The sequence below is a fragment of the Crinia signifera genome, chromosome 4 (assembly GCF_055691185.1).
Source record: "Crinia signifera chromosome 4, ASM5569118v1, whole genome shotgun sequence".
Classification (NCBI taxonomy): domain Eukaryota; kingdom Metazoa; phylum Chordata; class Amphibia; order Anura; family Myobatrachidae; genus Crinia; species Crinia signifera.
The window spans coordinates 233,966,519-233,989,024 of record NC_139220.1 but is presented as its reverse complement, the minus strand read 5'-3'; the positions used below and the strand labels follow the sequence as shown (position 1 = coordinate 233,989,024).

Sequence of the window (22,506 nt, the reverse complement as noted above, 5' to 3'; positions counted from 1 at the left end):
CGACTTTGAGAGTAGATTAGTTTTTGATTCTAGTAGCGAGAAAGATTGGAGTACAGAAGCGGAGCCCTTTAATCAGTTCGACAAACACGAATGTGCTCGTGCTGCAATTGGCAGTGGATCTTGATTCAGACTTTACAGTCTACAGTTTACAGCAGGCATGTCCAAACTGTGGCCCTCCAGCAGTGGTGAAACTACACATCCCAGCATGCCTTGCCATAGTTTTAGCATTCCCAAATAGCAAAACTGTGGCAATGCATGATGGGACTTGTAGTTTCACAACAACTGGATGGCCATAGTTTGAACATGCCTGGTTTACAGTTTAGAAATTGGAGGAGCGGGTTCATTATTGGCTGGGTATCTCAATGCATTTGTCTTGGCAGAGTGTTTATTTAGTAACAGTGTAACATATTCTGTTGCATTTTACAATCGGAACAACAGTAATAGAAAACAGGATAATAACAGACAAAGAGGTAATGCATGTCAGTCTATTAAATTAGTGGCAGTGCATGGTAGAAGGCTCTGTGGATACATGATGGATGTTGGTGTAACTATATGCTGGCGGCTGAGGTAAAAATCAAGGTCATTTATCATCTTTACATTATACCACACATGTAATATCCATTAAACATTTTGCCACACAGGTAAAGTCCCTTACACATTGCCCACATTAGTGTCCATAAGATAATTTCCATATTATTACTATAGAGGAAAGAAGAGGGGAGTGCCGCCACCACGTCCCTGTGTGGTGTGCGCTCAGATCCTATTCTGCTGAGCAGCTCGTAGCGACGCTGATGGACATTTGAAATATTGCACAGGCTCATGAGCCAATCGGAGCTCGTGGTCCAGCCACGCTAACTGCGGCTGCTGATCCGTGAGCCCTGATAGGCTGGTGAGCAGGTGCCATATTTCAAATGTTTGTAGGCATGAGCTCCTCAGTAGCCAAGGTGCTGAGTGCATACCACACAGGGCCGTGGTGGTGAGTGGTCATAGTATATTTATTGTTTGACAGCCCCTTCCCTGTAGTATTAATAATATTTAACAGCCCCCTGTCCTCTGTAATTAAAATATATTAACTTGCTAACTGTAGTTCGTTGGAACTTGGTCACATGCTGCTCACGGCTCCACACTGCAGTGGTGCTGAAATCGGACAGGATTCACTTCCTTTCTGACTCAGAGTGCAGTGTCTTTTGGGCCTCCATTCAGCAACAGGCAGCCTCGCGATTGGCCTTACTGACTTTTTTCAAACCACAGGGGCAGATTTATGAATGTGTGGTATGGGGGAGAAGGGGTATCAGCACACGTTATGTGCACTGATACCGCTTCTCCCCATGGGGAAGATGTATTAAGCCTTAACAAGAGATAAATGCAAGGGTGATAAAGAGAGATAAACGTCCAGCCAATCAGCTCCTTACTGACTTTTTTCAAACTCAGCCTGTAACATGGCAGTTAGCAGGTGATTGGCTGGACGTTTATCTCTCCTTATTACCCTTGCATTTATCTCTTGTTAAGGCTTAATACATTTGCCCCATCTAAATGATAGCAGGCCGAATGTATGAACGGTCAGCATCGCTGACCGTTCTGACAGATGCTGGTATTGGCTTCGCCAGCAGCAGGCTGGCGAAGCCCTATCTCAACAGTAGGAACAGTGATGTCCCTGCTGTTGGCTGTGGTCTGTGCTGGGGATCCCGCATGAGTAGAGAGATCCCACGCATGCCCAGTCCATCCGGCCGGGGGGAAGGATATTGCGCATCAGTGTAAACTGATGCGCTATCTCCAGGTGGGGACATCGCCGGAGGGGGGAGTTGGCGCTCCCCCGCTTTGGCTAACAAGATGTTAATACATCTTGTCGGTCTCCCCTCCTGCTTCGCCTCGCTTATGAGGCGAAGCAGGAAGTATTATAGCGGCGCGATAAGCGCCGCTATAATAGATCCGCCCCAGTGCCTGTAACATAACAGTAAGGAGCTGATTGGCTGGAAGTTTATCTCTCTATCACCCTTGCATTTATCTCTTGTTAAGGTTTAATACATCTGCCCCAATGATCCCTAATGCTTTATGCATTTTTAAATAAGCTTTCTCGTGGCCACTTTTTTAGAACCACTTGTAAAACACAATACATGAACAAGTCCTGACACGTATCAGTGTCAAATAGATTTTTTGACACGCCCCTCAGGTGTAGCAGTGCAGGTCCACGCTTCTAGGTGTCACATTCACAATCTCACTGAAATGCATTTTTGAAAGTAGGCATGTATGCATTTAGGGGAGAATGAGGGTTAACCTGCAGAAGGGAACAGTTACGGTTCACACTAGGGAGGTGGTTAGGGTTAACAACAGTCCATATTGACTTATTGACTTTCAAGCATCTGGTGTCGACCTATTAAACTAACTAATCACATTCAAATTCAGATCTTCCCACACCACCTACAAATCTACATAATACACCTATCGTCTCAATTATATAATAAAAGTTTAGCAAAGCATCTTGGCACAATCCACCCAATGACCTTTTAGTTGCAGTGTTCTGAAGCACTTCTTTCTTGCCATACATCTGCTGTTCCTAAATGATCCATAAATCACACATTTCTCCTACTGTTACCCTACCCGCTTTAAGCGGTCTCATAATCATGCAATGATTTCTAAAAGTTCCTGATTTTTAGATTGTGAATGAATAAGAATGTATCTGAATAGACCAGGATGACTCTTTGTACATTTTATGCATTTAGTAATGTGTGGTGGTGTTGTGTTTTTTTTTTTTTTTTCACATCATCTTTGTATAGATTTCTTCAGAAAGGAAATTGCACAGTAAAAGGTTTTTTTTTTTTTTTTCTATACCACATTGATGACTCACTTCCCCTTATTTATACTGATGAGGTGCTGGACCCCATTGTCCAATTGTTCCTGTGTTCCCACCTGTGCTCATCCCCAAGGTTAATAAACGCCTCTTAATGTTCTTGGCTTCCAGCTCTGATTCGCACATTGAGGGATGACTCGCAGCTCCCTGGGAGTTCATAATGACATTTGAACAATCCAATTTAGCTTTCACATAACACAGTGATGCATTCTACAGGAAGCTGCTGTTCAATTCATTATGGAGCCAGCCATCTGACTTAAATAATCCATTTTAATAGAGATCATAGCTATATCTTCAAAGCAGTGACGGATGTTCGTGGGTTTAAACTGGATGGCAAAACTTAATTTAGTTGTAGTCTTGAACATAGATCTGGAATGACCTTCCCAGGTGCAGAGTCACTTAGCTAAAGCACATCAACTAGTAATGCTCAGTTGTTAGATCCGTTTAGCTCAATGCTAACACAAGTCCTCATGTACCCTCTGCAGCTTTTCTGTTTTTTTTTTTTTTTTAATCATGCACAGGTTAGTCTGTGACCAATTTAATAACTGATAATAATCCCTTTTTTTTTGGCAAGATTCGACATCTAAAAGGGATTCTTCAACAACTACGTCAATTAATCTATGGCAGCGAAGCAGGATGGGACCGTACACTAGGAAATTCACCTGCAATTTGGTCTCTTTTTGCAATTGTGGCGATCAATCGTAGGAAGAGCCCATATTGCAGCTGGTCCGATGCGGTGCGCGATCCTGCGCACATCTCACCGAAACATGTGAGTCGCGCCAGCTGCACTTGTGAGCCAGGCACGCATGGCTTGGATCACAAGGGATATATCACATGTAAAAGCTGCATTATTTATTTATTTATTTAATAACAGTTCCTTATATAGCTCACACATTCCGCAGCGTTTTACAGAGTATAGATCACAATTCACATCAGTCCCTGCTGCAGTGGAGCTTACAATCTATATTCCCTACCACATGTACACGCACACACACACACGTTCTAGGGTTAATTTTGTTGGGAGCCAATTAGCCTACAAGTATATTTTTGGATTGTGGGAGGAAACCGGAGTGCCCAGGAGAAACCCACGCAAGTACGGGGAGAATATACAAACTCTGCACAGATAGGGCCATGGTGGGAATTGAACCCATGACCTCAGTGCTGTGAGGCAGTAATGCTAACCATTACACCATCCATTACACCATTATACCGACAAGGAGGGATACCCACAATCCCCCCTTGGGCCTTCCAAGGGGGGATTGTGGGCCACTTTTCTAAGGGAAGAAGTCGCCCTAATGTATGGGGGTCTAAAGTGTAAAAAAAAAAAGAAATACATTTACTGAAGCACCTTAAAATGAAAAGAGGGGATCTTGTCCATAGCAACCAATCAGATTCTTTCATTTTCTAGGATACAATGGAGAACTAATACATTTATCTTTTATCTAGTTACGCTTCTTGCTACATATGATTACTGCCGCTGTCAGATGTCCTTGCACATGTTTAGTTTGCAGGCAATAAGATGTTGCAGTTTTTCTGATTCGCAGTGCCCTTGCCTAGTTGCCAGGAGTCATCCTGTGTCATGTCAGCACTAGACTGAAAACAAACTGACAAAACGAGATGGATCAGGACTGAGAGCCTTTATATTCACCTCTCGTTTCTCACAGTGGGGCAGATGTATTAAGCCTTAACATGAGATAAATGCAAGGGTGATAAAGAGAGATAAACGTCTAGCCAATCACCTGCTAACTGCCATGTTACAGGCTGTGTTTGAAAAAAGTCAGTAAGGAGCTGATTGGCTGGACATTTATCTCTCCTTATCACCCTTGCATTTATCTCTTGTTAAGGCTTAATATATCTGCCCCAGTGTGATGTACTTTTTAATCCTTGGACCAGTCTAGGTTTATAGACATGAGCACCTGTGTGTTATGCGTATTGCTATTTACTGTTATCAGGTATATTTTGCAATAATGTATGTATTGGAGAGATACAGGTCATTGCCGTAGTGTATGACAGAAAGGCGGGAGAGCCAGGTAGCTGGGCCAGTTAATTATCATGTGTATCACATATGCTAGTTTATTGTGTAAGGTGTGATAGGTGTTGCTGGTAATGTAGCAGAGCAATGCCTGAGTGACTGTTAAAATAGCTGCCAGACAAAGGGATGTATCTAGGTCAGTAGGTAACCTGGGAGATAATAGGTCAGACTTCCCAGGATATGTACAATGGGTCTCTACTGCATTATACTGATTGACATAGCATTGGGATATCTGACCCTACCCCTTGAGTAGACTTTGTAGCACCAGGAGGGATTTGACAGCCAGGAATATCAGGAGAAAAGTTTTTCAATGGAGCAGATTCTGTCCTGGTGGGTCCTGTATACCAGACATCAGAGGGAACCTACCAGGGCAAGGTCTGTGTGAGCCAGTACCCCACGGTAGGGGGCACAGGACTGTCTAGCGAACGGTAGTGGTAAGGCTGCAGATTACTAAGATTGCTGTTTTAGGGTGCTAACTGGAAGAGGCTGCTGCTACCAATTATCCTGTACCATGTGAGCATCTTTTTCTATTGGTCTGTCATAATAAAGACTTATTTTTGATATAGTCTTGTCTGCATGAGTGATTTGAATCCCACGAGGGTAACCATCTTTTCAGCTAAGGGTGGTTTCCTCACATAGGGGGGATGCTCTAACATCCGTGCCCCCTTACCACCCCTTATCGCTGGCTACCGCATTCATAATTATCGCATATGCTGTAACATATGTGATAATTATGGCAAAGGACAGCTCTTGCGTTAAGAGCTGTCCTTTGCGGTAAAACAGCAGGTCTCTTAGCATAGAGATAAGTAACCTGATGATACATCTCCCCATCGGTCTACTTGAATGGGTCCCTAATTACTGTATTTTTCCTGTATTTATCCAAAGACAGAAGGATTGTGTTAAGAAACCCTTTCTTAGCTGTACTGCCCAAATGAATAACAGTCCTGCGCTAATATACTCTTTGTAGTTTTCAATTTTTTTTAGAACGCATCCCATTCAGAGTGCATGTTCTCACAATTCTTTGTAGATTTCAAATAAAAACTGTCCTCAACCCTTTAAGTGGCAAGTGAATTTGTCAAAATAGATGTGAAAATTGCCCAAGCAAACCTTTTTATTCATCATAATGACCTGTAATGTTTACCTTTTATGGGAAATATAATATATATATATATATATATATATATATATATATATATATATATATATATATATATATATATATATTTTTTAACGCAATATTTTTAAATTGATTTTATCTAACAAATGTGCGCGACGGTATTTTTAGTGGATATTTTGAACATCTCTCACAGAGATGTTGGCACTCAAAGGGTTAAATAACTTTTGTGGAGTTACCAATGGATTCAGATTTTTCTTTGCCATATTTTTCTTAACTTGGATGGAGTTACCAATTGAGCACATAGGGGGAAATTTACTAAGATGGGAGTTTTATTTCACATGCGATGTTGCTATGGGCAGCCAATCGGATACTATCTATTATCTTCTAGAAGGTTCTAAAAAAAAAAAGTGGATTCTGATTGGTTGCCCATAGCAACATCGCATGTGAAATAGAAATCCCATCTTAGTAAATTTCCCCCATACTGTATTCTGTGAGTGGTTAGTTGACCTGTTCCGAGAAGAGTTTATTTACTATGATCATTTTCCTTAAATGTCCTCAAATCTTTATGTAGTGTAAGAGTATATTTCCTCTGTGTGTCTTCCTCCTCTATTTTGTGTTTTCCTTCCTTTACTCCCTCCTCTTTTTTTGGGCTCTCAATATTTGATACTTCATTTGGCAATAATAACTTCTATATATTGTGCAGGTTTTTTTTTATTTTTATTGTTGTTGCAATTTTTCTATTTCTTTTCATTGTAGTTGTTTTTAATATGCTATTACTGTATTTAAAAAAAGACAATAAAAATAAGCCATTTTTAAAAAATCAACACTGCAGCATTCCTCAGAGCAGGTCTGACCAACCTGCAGCCTCTTCAGCTATTAAACTTCAATTCTTTAGCATGCCCTGCAGTAATTTTCAATCACTAAAAGGTCGACACCTAAAATAGGCCGAAATGGTTGGAAGGTCGACAATGGCAAGATCAACATTCAAAAGGTTGACATGAGGTTTTCCCGTTTTATATCGTCCAGAATGTCGACATGGATACCATCTAAGTGTACCGTGTACCTGGATGGTAGGGCATAAAATAACACCTGTCAGTACATGTTGGCTCAAAAAAATATGAAAAATGTGTCAACCTTTTGGCTGTCGTCCTCAGGACCGGAGACAGGAGGAGGTCAAAGGGGACAAGTGTGACAAGCCCCAGAACTTCCTTGCCCCAGCATGGCTGACACCTGTACTAGCTGGCCTGTCAGTGACCCTTGCGACCCGGCCGTCTACTGTGCACCATCTGTGTGTGGCTGAGTCGGATTGATTCACTGTGTGCCACTGCCGTCTACTGTGTGTGTGTGTGCTCTGGCGCTCTGAGCTGTCTACTCTGTGTGTGCGCGCACGGCCTAAGGCCACAGGTACACAGCCATACCCGCTGTTGGCGCTGTGGCCTCATTCTCTGGCTCCTGTACTTTTAATGCACATGCATGGGTCATCTGTTCCACACTCTGCGAACGACCTGCCTTGCCTGCTCATAGTGCTCGGTGTTCTTTTGTGATAGTGACAGCCCAGCAGCAGCCGGAAGCCAGCAGGAAGCAGCAGCCAGAAACCAGGCCAGAAGACTGAGAACGAGAAACGTCCACACCTGAAAGCAGGATCTGGAGCAGCGAAAGGTTAAATGAGGCTCATGCAAAAGAGGGTAGTGTGGATTTGGTAGGGGGCCCCAGATCATTGTGCAGGGCCCCAAGATTTCTGTTGTCGGCCCTGGTTGTGTTTGCCATTGTCGACCTAATGTTGACCTTACCCATGACCTATTTCAGGTGTCGATATTCAGTGGTCTACTTAATGCATATTGACTTTTAATATTGCCCCTTCTAAATTGCGACATAAAAAATAAATCTGTTAAGCATTTGTTATCTACATGTATTCATAGATCCCAACATCTTGTGGTAGCAAGAGGGGCCACCTTGCGCATACTGTAAGTGTACACATGGCCATGTGACAAGGGGCATAGCCTCACAGCACACCTCTGTTCCTAGTGGGATGATTGGGAGAAATGGGTATTTGCCCTGCATGCAAAAATAAAAAATGTATTGCATTGCACCATGGTTTGTTCTGGGGAAAAGTCAGCCCCTAAGAGTTATCTTTAGCTTGGCGTTTATACCATTGCATGCAGTCGTCCCCCAAACTGAGTTATAGGGGGAGATATCGCAACCAATCAGCTTCTATTATTTTATAGAATCTCCTAGATATATGCTATCTCAAAGCTGATTGGTGCTGTGGGCATTTTTTTGTCGTTGTCCGCTTCTCCGCACTATAGGTGTTTTGGTTACCTTCAGGCAACATCTATTGCTGGAGGGAATGCAATGATCACATCGAATCAAGCCATTCAATCCCAGGCTGCTGATCAATGACGCTCTACTGTTGGAGATCTTTTATGTAATTGATGAATGTAAATGTGTGTCATGTGACCTGTATTTTAGAGCACATATCAGTAATATTTACACTTAGACCCTTGCAAGTCTTTATAATAACCTGGTTGTCGTATTGTTGCCATATCCCACAAATACTTGCACACCTCACAGCAACACTAAAAAACGATGTACTAAAACTATGAAAGTATAACTTTTGACAGTTGAAATCTTTAATACGGTTTTGGCGTGATTACTCCCAGTAATGTGCTGCAGAGCATTAGCGTTCTAATGTCTAGCAAAGAGACGATTAGAACCATTTTATAGCTGCTGATTTGAGCACTGAGACCAATTGCTTCTAATATCTATTTGGTCTGATGGTTATACATAATGATTTAATGTAAAACGAGGGCACATTAGTAAATGTCTGCAATTGTTTTTAATCCTGTCCTCATTACATAACATGCAAAAATAAACTTCAAAAAGCCATCTGATCAAGTGTGATTGCTTTGTGTATGCCAAAGAAAGCAGTGAAGACACGAGATGTGCATCCTTTAGCACCATCCAAGATTGTGAATCGATATCTTGTTTTATTATGGATAATTAGCTTGTTATTATTATTCAGCTGATCCTGGTGAGGGGACAAGCCCACTTCTTCCTCCTACTGTTGTCAAATGTGTTGTTGTGGATGCCCCTCGCTGTGCCTGTGTTCATTAGCCAACATATTTCTCATGGCTTGTTTCTGCCCACACAGTTTTAGTAAGCTTTTTTTTTTTCCTGTTTTTATTTTATTTCCTACAGCTTACAAATTTATTTTTCTGTTGTAGTGACTTGAGGCGCAATAAGTTCCAATATAGAATTGTGCACAGAAAGGCATTTTAAACAGCAGATTCAATTACCCTAGTATTTAACATTTGACCTCATCACTTCTGTACAGCAGATTTGGTCGGTTTGAAATTCTCTGTTTTATTTTTTACTATGTATGGCTTGTACATTTCAGCCATAGTAGTGTTTGAGAAAGAGTGCTGTACTCGTACAGACTGCTCTTTAAGTGGTTGTATATTATACATATGGGCAGATTTAGCCACAAGTGATAGTCTTGCTAACCCTCATTACAAATATGATGCTCCAGTCAATCAGCCCACACTGAGTTAGTTATAGGGGGAGATATAGCAACCAATCAGCTCGATAAATGCTACCTCTACCATCTAGATAAATGCTACCTCAAGGCTGATTGGTGCTGTGGCATTGTTTCTCTTTGTCCATTTCTCCGCACTATAAGGGTTTTGGTTACCTTCAGGCAAGATCTATTGCTGGAGGGAATACAATGATCAGATAGAATCAAACCATTCAATTCCAGCTGCAGATCAATTATGCTCTAAACAGTCACTTTTCAAACATGACAGGAGCTGGCTGGATCAGCATTTAAAATATGTAACAAGAATATCACTCATTAAATCTACCCCATTGTTAAGTAAAGTTGGAAAAATATTATTACAGTGTGTTAAAAATAAATGTACAGTATCTACTGGGATAATCTGCTAGATAGCTGCAATAAAAAATGTCTTAAATATTTGTACAAAAAAGTGATGCTTACAAAACAGTGATGCCATAGTTAGCCTTACATGCAGTGCAACTCAATATATTTTCCTAAACCATTGTAGCCCAGTATATGACCATTTACATTGTGTGCCTCCCAACAGCCTCATGTGCTACCCCATATAGACCCTACTACTCCTCTCACCCCACACCTCATCCTTTTGTTGTCATATTATATATAAATATATAGCTATATAATGTATATATCTATAATCTCAGTGGTCCCTGACTGTATTTCATCAGTGGTCCCTGACTGTCGGCAGAGTATGACACTGTTCCAGATTAGTAGGGTATTAAGACACACGTTGCACTTGATCTTTTGTTCTGTCTTCCTCGATCTCCTGGAGAAAAGGTCCAAAATGTAGGGGTTTAGGCTATGGAGCAAGTCCTAATTTATTACTCTTATTTTCTACAATACTGAAAGGTTTTCACTCTTTCTGATTTATTATTGCTTTCTCAAACTCCAATGTACTTCCTAGTGAAAAACAGGTAATTTATTTACTCATTACTTTTATATGGTACAGAGGATATTGCAAATGAAAAAGTGGAGAATTTGGTAGCACTCACCTGCCTAATCGATACTGGCTTTATTGTCTACATTCTCGAAATGTTTGAGAGCCACTCAAAATCTTGAGTGGCTTTCCTGGATGCCCAGAAGAGTAGTCAAGTCTCCCAGAGTCTGCCAAATCATGCCCACAGGTCCAGGCACTTTGCATTGAATCACACCGCCCACTTCTGCCATTCCATTTCAACCCCTATCACCGACCTGGGTGCACACTTCCAGAGGGGACAGGCCAGAAGTCTGCAAGTATGTTATTGTCATGCTGGTCAAAGTTTGTGGATCTGACTTTGGTCTAGAACTAGAAGCAGCTTGGGTGGTTATGGGTAGGAAAGGTAACCTGCTTCAACTAAATTGATCAAAGATCCCTAGCAGGAGCAAGGAGGTCTAGATTTTGCAGTGTCTCGCGAGCAGGTTGCAGACCCAAAATCTACTCCGCAAATTAATGGTATGGGAGAGTAGGTGAAACAATGAACACTAGGTCTGGAAACTCTGGTAAAACTAAATTTGGACTGGGTACTCTGGTGATTAATGGTGACTTGAATTCAGGTAATAAACTGAGGCTTAAATCAGGGAACTGCAGAAATAAGTAGAAATGGGGACTCCGGCAATAACTGAGGCTTGAATCCAGGAACTTTAGACATAGACGGTCCTGGAGCCAGGTACTCCGGTGACACCTGAACACTGAATCCAGTAGCAGCACGGCTAGAACAATGGCGATGCAAAGCAAAATCCCTGGGTATGGAGGAAGTTGTTCCAGCCAAGGTGAATTCCTATGCATCCTATATAAACACTTGGAAGGCCAGCGATTGACTCCACAGGTCAGGTGAGACTGCCACTAGTTTATATATGCACAGCACTGGTCATGTGACCAGACCAATATGGCGGCGCCTATCTCCAGGAGCCGACGGATAGGACTTGGTTGGAAGACAGATGTTCACCTCCAAACCACGCCCGCCAGAATGTGTCAGCCAGACACCTGCAAGCCGAGGGAACCTGTGCATATGGACTGTGCTGGCACTTCGTTACACACTGAAGTGTGACAGTTATAGCATTCCCAGTAAATTAATAGATGGCGTTCACACCATCATTGATTCAGCCTACAAAATGGCTGCCCCCTACTTTTAAATACTTCATGTAGGATAAAACCCTCTTAACCACTGAAGGCCTTGCTAGATTCTAAAGCAAATGGGAACTTCATTACAACCAAGAAAGCAAAGTTTGGGATCCCATGTGTGCCAACACCTCTCTGAACTACACTAAGGATCTAATAGGGTGGAGTTAATCAAGATCTAAAAAAGGGTCAGACTAGATGGACCAAGTGGTTCTTATCTGCCCTTAAATGCTCTGTTTTTCAAGATGTAAAAAATGAAGATAATACTGTAACAATGACTCAACTAAAGAAAAAATGCCATTGTTACTCAAATATTTTAGTTTCCGATCTGCACAATAAATGAATGGTAGTATAATTAAGACTGAGTCATAAATGGAGTTGAATGGCTGTGTGATGACAAGTCTTCCATCAGTTAGTACTGCATACTGCATACAATCCTGTGCATGACAAGCCTGGGAGAATATTACCCTACATTCCTCATATTTCCAGACCACAGAACATATTCTACATCAACCATTGATTTAATGTTCTTTTTTTTACCATTACAGAGGTCTAAAATTCTGTGCTAAATCAATGTATTCAAAGATACTTCTGCGGGCTTATGCCTACACCCACTACTGTATATTTGTCACTTCTTTTTTTTTTTGCTTATTTATTTACAGTATATAGAGTACTTTATTCTAGCCTAGTAGCACCTCTTCAGTTGTAAGTGTAGATGCAATGCACAAGCAGCCATTTTTGTGCATGTATAAGATCCTATGCCAACTGGGGTAAGTTCAACTCTGTGTTTGCACCAGTGTGTTTAGAAAAGTGCCATTCTGGTATAAATTGCAAGACCCCAATAAAACATTGATAAAATTCCTGATTCACCCAATGTTTTTAATTGGAAATCTATTTGGATTGCCTAATTAAAATACACATTTTGTCCCAAAAGCACAGATTCAGTGAAACCTGTGTATTTCCGACTGCTGTTGTCCTGTTTTCGTGGGAAAAGTGGCTGCTTTTTGAGGATTTTGCTTTGCCTGCGCTATTCAGGCTAAACAAAGAATTTGCCTCTACCAAATGCCTCAGGGAATTGGTCTTGTTTCAGGTTAGGGTGTTTCATTGCAATTACATTTCACATATTGGGACAGATTTATTAAGCCTGATAATGGTGATAACGCACCAGTCACCCATTTGAACAAATGACAGTTAGGAGTTGATTGGCTGGGGCATTATCACCTTCCACTTTATCACCCCTTTATCACTTTACCAGTCTTAATACATCTGCCGCGATGTATATAATATGTATGGAGCTAGGACAATGACAATAAATGCATTCTTGTTTTATGGAGTTGAGTTAGGACTGGAAGCACTTAGTTATTTTCCTCCAGGAAAACATGCACTTTGTGAATACGAATACAGTCCACTGATAGCTTTAGTACAATTACAGGTTCTTATGAATATGGTTTTGGTCTGTAAGAAGGCTAGCTTCATTGGTTTTGTATGGAGATGACTGGAAAGTCTGTCCATCTAAGATCAAAGTGCACTCTGGATACACCTCCACAAAAAATACGGTAATTGTGTATTATCACAGCGCCCATCACATAGCAGAGCCCGATTTTTCATCGCATGCCATACACCCGATGCACAGTGATGCAATGCGATTTAAGCCCCCTATACTATGTTAAATTGTATAAGCACCGTAATGGGTGTTTTTAAGCATCCTAATGGGTGCTTACAATGTTAAATGCACCCCCATGCCACCCCCAGTATAAACGTGAACCCGAAGCGCGGCGAGCGTTGGCGGTACGCGTCCTCCGACCTTTTCATACCCCCACTATCCACAACAGCGTGGAGTCCATTTTATATAGTGTGACGAGCCACCGAGCCCGAAGCGTGGCGAGGGGACGCGTATTACTTTACATGTATTCCGCATCCCCTTGCGGGGCGCGCTGCGCACGCCACGCTTCGGGATCGATGGCTCGCTGCGCTCGCCACACCATACGGACGAAGTCCTATGACGAAACGCGTTGGGGTGTGTTCGTCTGACGTACTGGATCTGTATCCGCTTGTCCATCTCGTGGTGTTTGGAGAAAGCCACTGCTGTCACCTTGCACTGGTTCCATTGGAGTGACACCCTGGTCCCTTATGCTGTGTGCCGTGGAGCGGTGATTACCCTACATGCCCTTTGTTCTTTTCTTACATGCATGTGAGCTTATACGCTTTTTTTGTAAACTATTTTATACTTTGCTCACGTGTGCGCTCCTTCTTATTTCTTCTTTTACATGCATCTATGTGTCGAGGTGGAAACAAACCTCATTGGAGTGAGCTGCACAACATTTGATCGGATGGATTTGTATTGAATATCAGACTTTGCGCAGATTTCCTCGTTGTATGTATGTATGTATATGTGTGTGTGTGTGTGTATGTATATATATATATATATATATATATATATATATAATTAGTACTTATTCTAGCCTAGTAACACCTCTTCAGTTGTAAGTGTAGATGCAATGCACAATCAGCCATTTTTGTCCATGTATAAGATCCTCTATGCCAACTGGTGTAAGTTCAACTCTGTGTTTGCGCCAGTGTGTTAAGAGAAGTGCCATCCTGGTATAAATTGCAAGACCCTACCATTAGCAGTATATGACTAGACCTTACATCTGCCAGCTTAGAGAGAGTGAAGAAAAAAATCTTTTACAGAGTGGAATTGTCTATGTCCCTTTCACCCTTACTAAATCATCATCTGCACCTCTAAATCCCCTCAGTCTTACTACCTGGGGTGAAAAATGCCCCGTGCACAGATGTAACTGCACAGCAGCACCACATAGCACAGATCAGGCCAAGCTCTGAATACTGTGAAAATGAAGCACACTATGTATGCAGCAGGTACATTTTAAGCACACGCCAAGGTGCCTGAGCGCATGAAGGAACATTCTGTAAGAAGCTGTTTTCATTTTAAATAATGTTAATGAGCGCAGCCGACTGCCAGATCTGTTTGAACTAGCAGAAATGATTAGGTGGATACCGAGCAAATTATAAGATCATTTCAAGGGTGTGGACATATTAATTTGACATTGTGATATTGCATATGTCTGTAGGGCATTCTGTAAACTTCTGACAAAACAAATTCAGAACATGAAGTATTTTCACCTGCATTTTGAAGAGATTGGCAGGATGTAATGGGAATAGTTAGTGGGAAGCTTCTTTGCACAATTATCTTACACTGTTTGTACCATTATTGCATTACAAAACAAAGGATAGTTAAATTATGGGCAATTTAATCATTTGCCAAATGATCTGATCCTTTTTCTTCACCCCATCATGTTGTTTCCCAATGATTCATTCCTGACGCAGCCTGTAATGTAATGTAATGGACGCGACCTTTTCATGCTGGTGATCAGAGTTTGAGGTTAATTCATCCCATTCAGCGGCGGATGAAGCATTTTGTTTTGTACAAATACAGAAGCGCAGTGCATTCACATTTTATAATGGGAATAATTAAATTACTGATGAATGCATGAATATTTAATAAATAGGATATACTAATTAAACATAATAAACCATAACTGATTTGTCCATTTTTGAAGGGATACTTTTTAAAGCCGAAAAGTGCATGTTTTTTATGTGCATACTGATTATTATTATTTCAGTTTTATATTGTATACTTCATTGAAAATAGTCTTCCTGTAAAACATGGTCATTGAGATGTTTTTGTATGTCTATGAATAATGTTTCTGACAATTGAACAGCCCTGCTTAATGCTTCAGGTCATGTGGTTCAGTATGTCACGATCTTGTTAATGTTGCCATTTATGGAAAGTACTCCTTGGGTTATACTGCATTGTTTGCATACTAGAAAAAGTACTCAGCATATGGGCCATCTCATTCTGCTCCCGGATCCACCTGTTCCCCCTCTATCAGCTGCTCTGTCCACCTTTCTGCTGCTCTTTCTCCATCTGCCTCATTTTGCTCGGTGCTGCACGGCCTCCTCTCCTATATTTACCTTGTGTTTTCTACCTTGGCTAGGTCAGTCCTGTCTCCCTAGAATTTGGAGCCAATGGGGTGTGCTCTCTGTCTCCCAATGGCACATGTTATTACATGATAATAAAGGTTTACCTTATGCTAGGCAAGTAATGTCCAGTTTCAAATTCAATAGTCCAACATACGAAATGGAATCAAATAAACCCTGCACATTTTAATTCAATTTTTTTTTTTAATTGACACATGAATACACTTAGAGTAAAATAACATATATGTTAAATATGACAATGGCAATATGTAAAATACAAATGTCTTTTGGTAGCTCATATAAATCCTAAAGCAAATATAGTATCATTCTATGTATGCATGTTGACAAACAATTGAGGCAACAAAACTCAGATCTGTTAGCTAGAGCCAGCCGGCACCGAAAAGGTTTACTTTAATATCTTGAAAATATGAATGCTTTTCTAAGAAAAGTGAGATTAATGGTAACGGTGAAACTACTAACAATCTCTTACAAACTCCCTGTGTTACTCAGGCGCCCCTAAGTGGAATACCAAATATTGCATGTTAAAGGTACAAGTGGAGCTGCAGTTGTTCATCCCGCTGGTGAGCCAGAGCGCTCCCTCTTGGTGCGCCGCTCGGTGAGAATGGAACACAAATGCGTATCAGAAGCTCGCACGCCCCATTCGCAGCAATGAAATGCACGTACGTGTGAGATGCTCGTGTGTCCCCATCTTGATGAACGGCACACCAAGATGGAAAGCTGCGGTGCACCGGTGGGATGAACAAACGCTTCTCCATCTGCCTCAGGACCCAAATCTAGTAAATTAGTGATCCTCCACCATAACAAAGAAGTATATACGGTGGAGGGGAAAAAAAAATTGTGTAGTATATTAAGAAAAAGTTCAGCATTTGATGCAGCAAGTGTTTGTAGCAGGATTTGTGTAGTCTGAGATGGAATTTGATCATTCCACTAGAATGCTTTCAATAATACAAGAATAAAACTTTACCAGAGTTCCCTTGCACATACCAGATGAATGTAATTTCCTAAATAAAAAAAAACATTTGCTGGTAGGCCTTTTATATAACAATATCTGTGTGTGTACTCCATGCAAGGTCCCTTGACATATTTATGCCTAAAAATGTAAAAGACTCAACTACAGATGGGACAGGACCCATCCTTGCAGGGGATGGTGATGGCGACGCCAGCCACCATCCCCCGCCAGCCGGCATCTGTACAGCGAGAAGGGGACACGCGCGCACGTCCCCTTCCGATCGATTCCCCCGGGTCACCGCCGCCTCCCCGCACCCCCCCTAACCCTGTCCGTCTCCCTGAAGCGGAGACGGACAGGGTTCCCGTCGCCCCACCGACGGAAACTGAGACGCACGCGCGTCTCAGTCAGATGGCGAGCCGGGCTGCTGGCGGATCGCCAGCGGTGACGTTCTGGCGATTCGCCAGCAAAGAAGAGCTCGGCCCCATCTGTACCTCAACTTGTTGCTCGTTAAGAACTAGCGGACAGTACGTAACTTGATGATATCTCCTAAAGTCTATAATCTTTTCCTTGGCTTTGTGCACATTTAAAACCAGACAATTGCCTCTTCTCCAAGACTCAAATCTGGAGACTTCGAACCTGTACTCAGTTTCGTTATTAATGTCATCGGCAAATTTGATGATTTGAACAGATTTGAAGCTCACAGAGCAGTCCTAAGTAAATAGTGGGTACAGCAGAGGGCTCAAAACACAACCCTGGGGAACCCCTGTACTGACTGTCAGCTCACCAGATACCTGGTGTAAAAGGTTGGGATCGCCAAAAACAATCGACCTTCGCCGTTTAACACCTGCCAACCCTGCCCAATTTAGTACATTTATCGGCCTTCGGCTAGACCTTGCAGTTGGATGGTCTCTTGATTATGGAGAGCATTCTCAAACATGGAGTGTGGGAATGGAAATAGTCATTCATATGGGTGTAAATAGATGATCATGAGCACCCCTGGTTATTTTATATAGGTCTATTTATACGGCATAAGGCAAACAAACGTGTGTCCATGACCATTTCTTGGTCATCTCCGCTGCAGTGGTTTTCCTAAATTGAATATGAAACCCTAAAGCCAGGTATATTGCCCAGTATTTGTGTGCTCCTGCGGATACTTGCGATTACACTATGTTTATTGTTTAAATTAGCGACACCGTGCATGTTAATAAAGGACGGAACAGTGCTCCAGTGTGTATGAGTGATCTGGTCTGTCGGGGATGTCAGAACGCATCCACGTCGCTCCACTGTGTAACCGGCTTAATATGTGTACTTCAAGCCAAATTAGCAATGTGTTAAAGGGTGAGGTTACACAGGATGCAACCTAAATGAATAGAATAATTGCTATTTCCTGTACCTTTTATTTCATTGCAGGTGATAATAAATAGCACAATCTCACCCAATATGACTTTTACAAAAACATCTCAGAAGTTTGGCCAGTGGGCCGACAGTAGAGCGAACACCGTTTTTGGCCTGGGATTCGGCTCTGAGCAGCATCTGTCCAAGGTAAGGCCACTGGCGTGCTCAATTGTTATCAAGTGGTAGTGGGATTGCATGTACATTATTGTGGTGGCCTGTTTTTTATTTCTCTTTAGAGTCTATACCAATTAGCATAAATCATTATGTACGCACACTGAGACATGCATTGATAATAAAGAAACAAAATAAAAGCAAATAAAAATATAACCGCAAGAAAAACATTTTCACACATGGAGCAGCCCGGTACACCAGGTATCTGCTGTGGATTCAGGATGATTTATCTACAATCAAAATACCAACAGCAATTGAACTACAATTACAATTGATAGGATCATTTTAGCCCTACATACTGTAAAGTAACAGATTCTCCATTTTAGAGTATGGTATATAAAGGAGACAGGAAATCTAGAGATTCCTTGTATTTTAGAGAGAAATATATACCACTGTATAGCCTGAGCTTCTGTATTTCTTTATATAGTAATATTATACTATAATAGTGTACGAATATATACTTTCTGCTGGAATGTGTACATTGTATAGATACATTGTACACATACATGTTCACACACAAAATAATATTACCACACACTTCTATGAAATGCCTACATGTGCAAGTATACACAAACACACACACATAATAATATAACCACACACGGTCAATTCCCTATGCTTCTCTAGAACTTTCTGACCACTGTTTGGCCCACCTACTCCCAACCTACACTCAGAATCTGAGGATGGCTATGCCTGTTGTCAAGACAACCAATAAATAGATTAGCAAGCAGTGGCTGTTTTTACCTATGGTCTGCAGGGCTGCACTGGCTTCACTGTGACTGGCAGTGATTTCCTATTGGAAGTCCGACCTGCCAGTCACAAAGGTAGTCCCATTTGGAGGTGTTCCCCTCCCTCCAGGACGCCTTTGTGTGGGCTGCCAAGCAGAAACGGCAGATGCCGTGCTGGTCCCAATGCCTGTAACTTACATTGTACAGATGCCGGGACCAAGATTGCTTCTATGGGCTGTTGCCCAAGCAGCATATAGAAGTTGGCTGCATGCACAGTACACGTGTGTACTGCGCATGCGCGAGTCCTCGTCACAGCACAGGCACCGGGACGGGAGAGGAGGCAGCGGTGGCGACAGGGGGAGGGGAGTGCCTGAATCGCGGCCAGAGGCAGCCCCCTCCCCGGTCTTCGAAACCTTGGCTACTGACTGTTGCAGTGACATCCTACATCAGCTTCTGTGAGGATTAAAACATTCTGCATTTACAATAACAACAAGTCATGATTCAACGCCCAGCTCAGGCAACTTTGACAGGCCAAAGAGGATTTAACCACCTTAAAACTATGGCTGGTCCCCAACTTGACCCCCTGCAATTTTGCCTATCGGGCAAAATGGAGTGTTCAATGCTGTCAGCTTGGCCCTGGAGTACATCCTGCAGCACCTGGGTCTGCCTGGTGAGGGTCCTGTTTGTAGATTTCAGCTCGGCATTCAGCATCAGTTCTAGCATCCTTCACCGTTAAGTATTCTGCCTGGGGTCATGGAAGCTATCTGTTTTTGGATTGTGGACTTGCTGACAGATGGGAAACGGGGTGAAAGTGGGAGAATTCACCTTACATGTGCCCCTCAGGGCTGTGTCCTCTCTCTCTCTCCCCTGCTCTTCTCCCTATACACCAATGATTGAATCTCAGAGGGTCAATCAGTAAAAATCATAAAATTTACCAACGACACCACTGTCATCGGCCTCATCAAGAGCGGGGATGAGTCAGCATACAGAGAGCAAGTGGAAGTGGACCGGCAGGCCCTGTGGTGCAGCTGCAACAACCTGGAGTTCTATCCGCTCAAAACTATTGAGGTTGTAGTGGGTTTAGAAGAAGTCAGCTGGCATCTCCGCTAATGATTGCTGACTGTGTGGTGTTGTGAGTGGTCTCCTTCAAGTTCCTGGGGACCACAATTACCTGGAACCTCAAATGGGGTACCAAGGCCATCGTCGGGAAGGCGCAGCAGTGTTTGTTCTTCTTAAAGTCTGGGCGACCATATCTCTGTGTGCATGGGGACAACAGTGAGGTGGTTGCAGGAGCATGCTCCTGCGACCAGCAACTTCCCGGTGACCAGTGGCTTCCCCAGTAGAGTGTCTTGTTTTATTCAGCGACCAGTGATGAAAATGGGACACTCAGTAATTTGGTCACTGAGCAATATATCGCTCCGTGTGTATGGAGCTTAGGGCAATTTAGGAAGTTCAACATTCCACAGCAGCTTCTGCTCCACCATTGATGAGCCTGTACTGTTCGCCTCGATACTAGTCTGGTACGGATCTGCCAGCGACAACGTAGCCTAAGGGTACCGTAGCGTAGCCGGGCTCCCTGCTAATACATAAGTACCAAAGAATTCACATAGGCCGTTACATGAAGTCAACGTTTCGAAGCTCTTTAATTCGGCTTCTTTACCTGTCCTGATGAAGAAGCCGAATTTAAAGAGCTTCAAAACATTCACTTCATGTTACAGCCTATGTGAATTCTTTCATTGATCGTGTGCTGCCATGGATGTCTGTGTATTTAGCCCCAGCAATGGAGCATGAGATGTGCACCATATTAAATCGATAAAGGAATGCCTCTCCAAGTTGTTGTTATGTGTGTGTGTGTGGGTGGGTGTGTATATATATGTGTGTGTGTGTGTGTGTGTATGTATGTATATATATATATATATATATATATATATATATATATATATATATATATATATATATATACACACATTTATTTTATTAGGAAATACTAGTTGTTAAAAAAAAAAAATACCTGACACCTAAAATAGTTTAGATGGTTTATGACGAAAGGCATCTTGAAAATAACCCTGCAAGTAATTCCCATAGCAACCGCCTACTTCACAGCATATCTCACATACATGTCCTCCTACATTCATTAGAAACTGCTTGTATCATCTATTCAGACACTTTCTATAGGTGCATGATTTGTCTTTTACACATTCCCAATGTCTGTCTCTCTCTCAACAACAAATTGTAGTAGAAAAACATGTTCATAAGTACTGAATTATGAATAAAAAAATATAGAAACTAGTACTGATGATTATAAAGGGACAAAAACACCTTTTATTTCATTTTATATTTGTGTAATGTAAATTATATGAAATTGACTAAATATAGTGTGTATATATATGTGTGTGTGTGTGTGTGTGTGTATATGTATATATATATATAGACTCACTCCAAACTGCGAGCACCCACGGGTTTTTCAACAGGACATCAAATAAACCAGACAGGTTTAGTTTGCAAGCTTTCGGGCTATTTATTCAGCCCTTCGTCAGGCAGCACATACAAATAAGTACAACATATTGCTCACTTTAAATACATGAGTACATACCAGCACGTTCCCCGCCAACACGGTGCGCAGCGTGTGCGTCCAAAGGAAGTTCCGGGAGTCACCTCACCTCTCCTCCCCGGTACACAGCGTTGCCGTTACCATGGTGACGCGGGATATAGCTCAGACAGCTGATCTTATACCTATGCAGGCTCAGATCATGTTGTGAGAGACTACAAAAAAAGAAACATATTAGCTATTAGATAAAGTACTTAACGCATACAATAGTGGAGCAAATCAAGACATACACACATAAAGATACATTTACCATACAATATATACAAGATTATAGAAAAAGGGATCGATCTATAAAGTGAACAAGTATTACTTTGTTGGGCAGCAACAATATAGTACATGTAATCAAATAAATGACACTAGTCTCAATTAACAAATATGTTCATATTAAGCTGATCATTTAAACCTTTAGGTTTTACTGTATCCAACAAAAATATCCATTTAGACTCTAGACGCAGGAGCGTTTTATGGCGATCTCCTCGTCTTTTGTCCTCGGGTACATGGTCGATTATAGTGTGTTTAAAATTAGCTAAGCTGTGTTTCATTTCTAAAAAATGCCTCGCCAACGGCTGATCTGATGTTTTGCCCCCTAAAGCAGCTCTAATAGTGGTGCGGTGCATGGCCATCCGCTCCTTAAAGGGGCGGATGGTCTTGCCTATGTAGCACAAGCCACACGGGCATTTTACCATGTATACCACGTAAGGGGTACTACAAGTCACAGCATGTCGAATCATGTATTTTTTACCCGAATGTGGATGGAAAAAGCATTTGGTGGCTATCATGTGCTGGAAAGTTGTACAGCCAACACATTTATAACAGCCAGGTTCTCTTTTTCTAATTCTACGATCAGATGACATATGTTCGCTTATATCGCTGTGGACAAGCCAATCTCTAATGCTTTTGCCTTTTTTGTAACAGGGCATGATCCTTGCATGTTTCAATTTTTTTAAATCATTGTCATTTTTAATTACA

At 41.9% G+C, this 22,506-nt stretch overlaps 1 protein-coding gene across 1 annotated transcript in view; it reads left to right on the top strand.

The window, feature by feature from the left end:
- HOMER2 (homer scaffold protein 2) overlaps nucleotides 1-22,506 on the top strand; it is a 120,760-nt gene that overhangs the window by 55,248 nt on the left and 43,006 nt on the right. Inside the window, exon 3 of the mRNA XM_083183996.1 lies at nucleotides 18,046-18,177. Coding sequence (XP_083040122.1) covers nucleotides 18,046-18,177 — 132 coding nt within the window. The remainder of the gene's footprint in view (nucleotides 1-18,045; nucleotides 18,178-22,506) is intronic.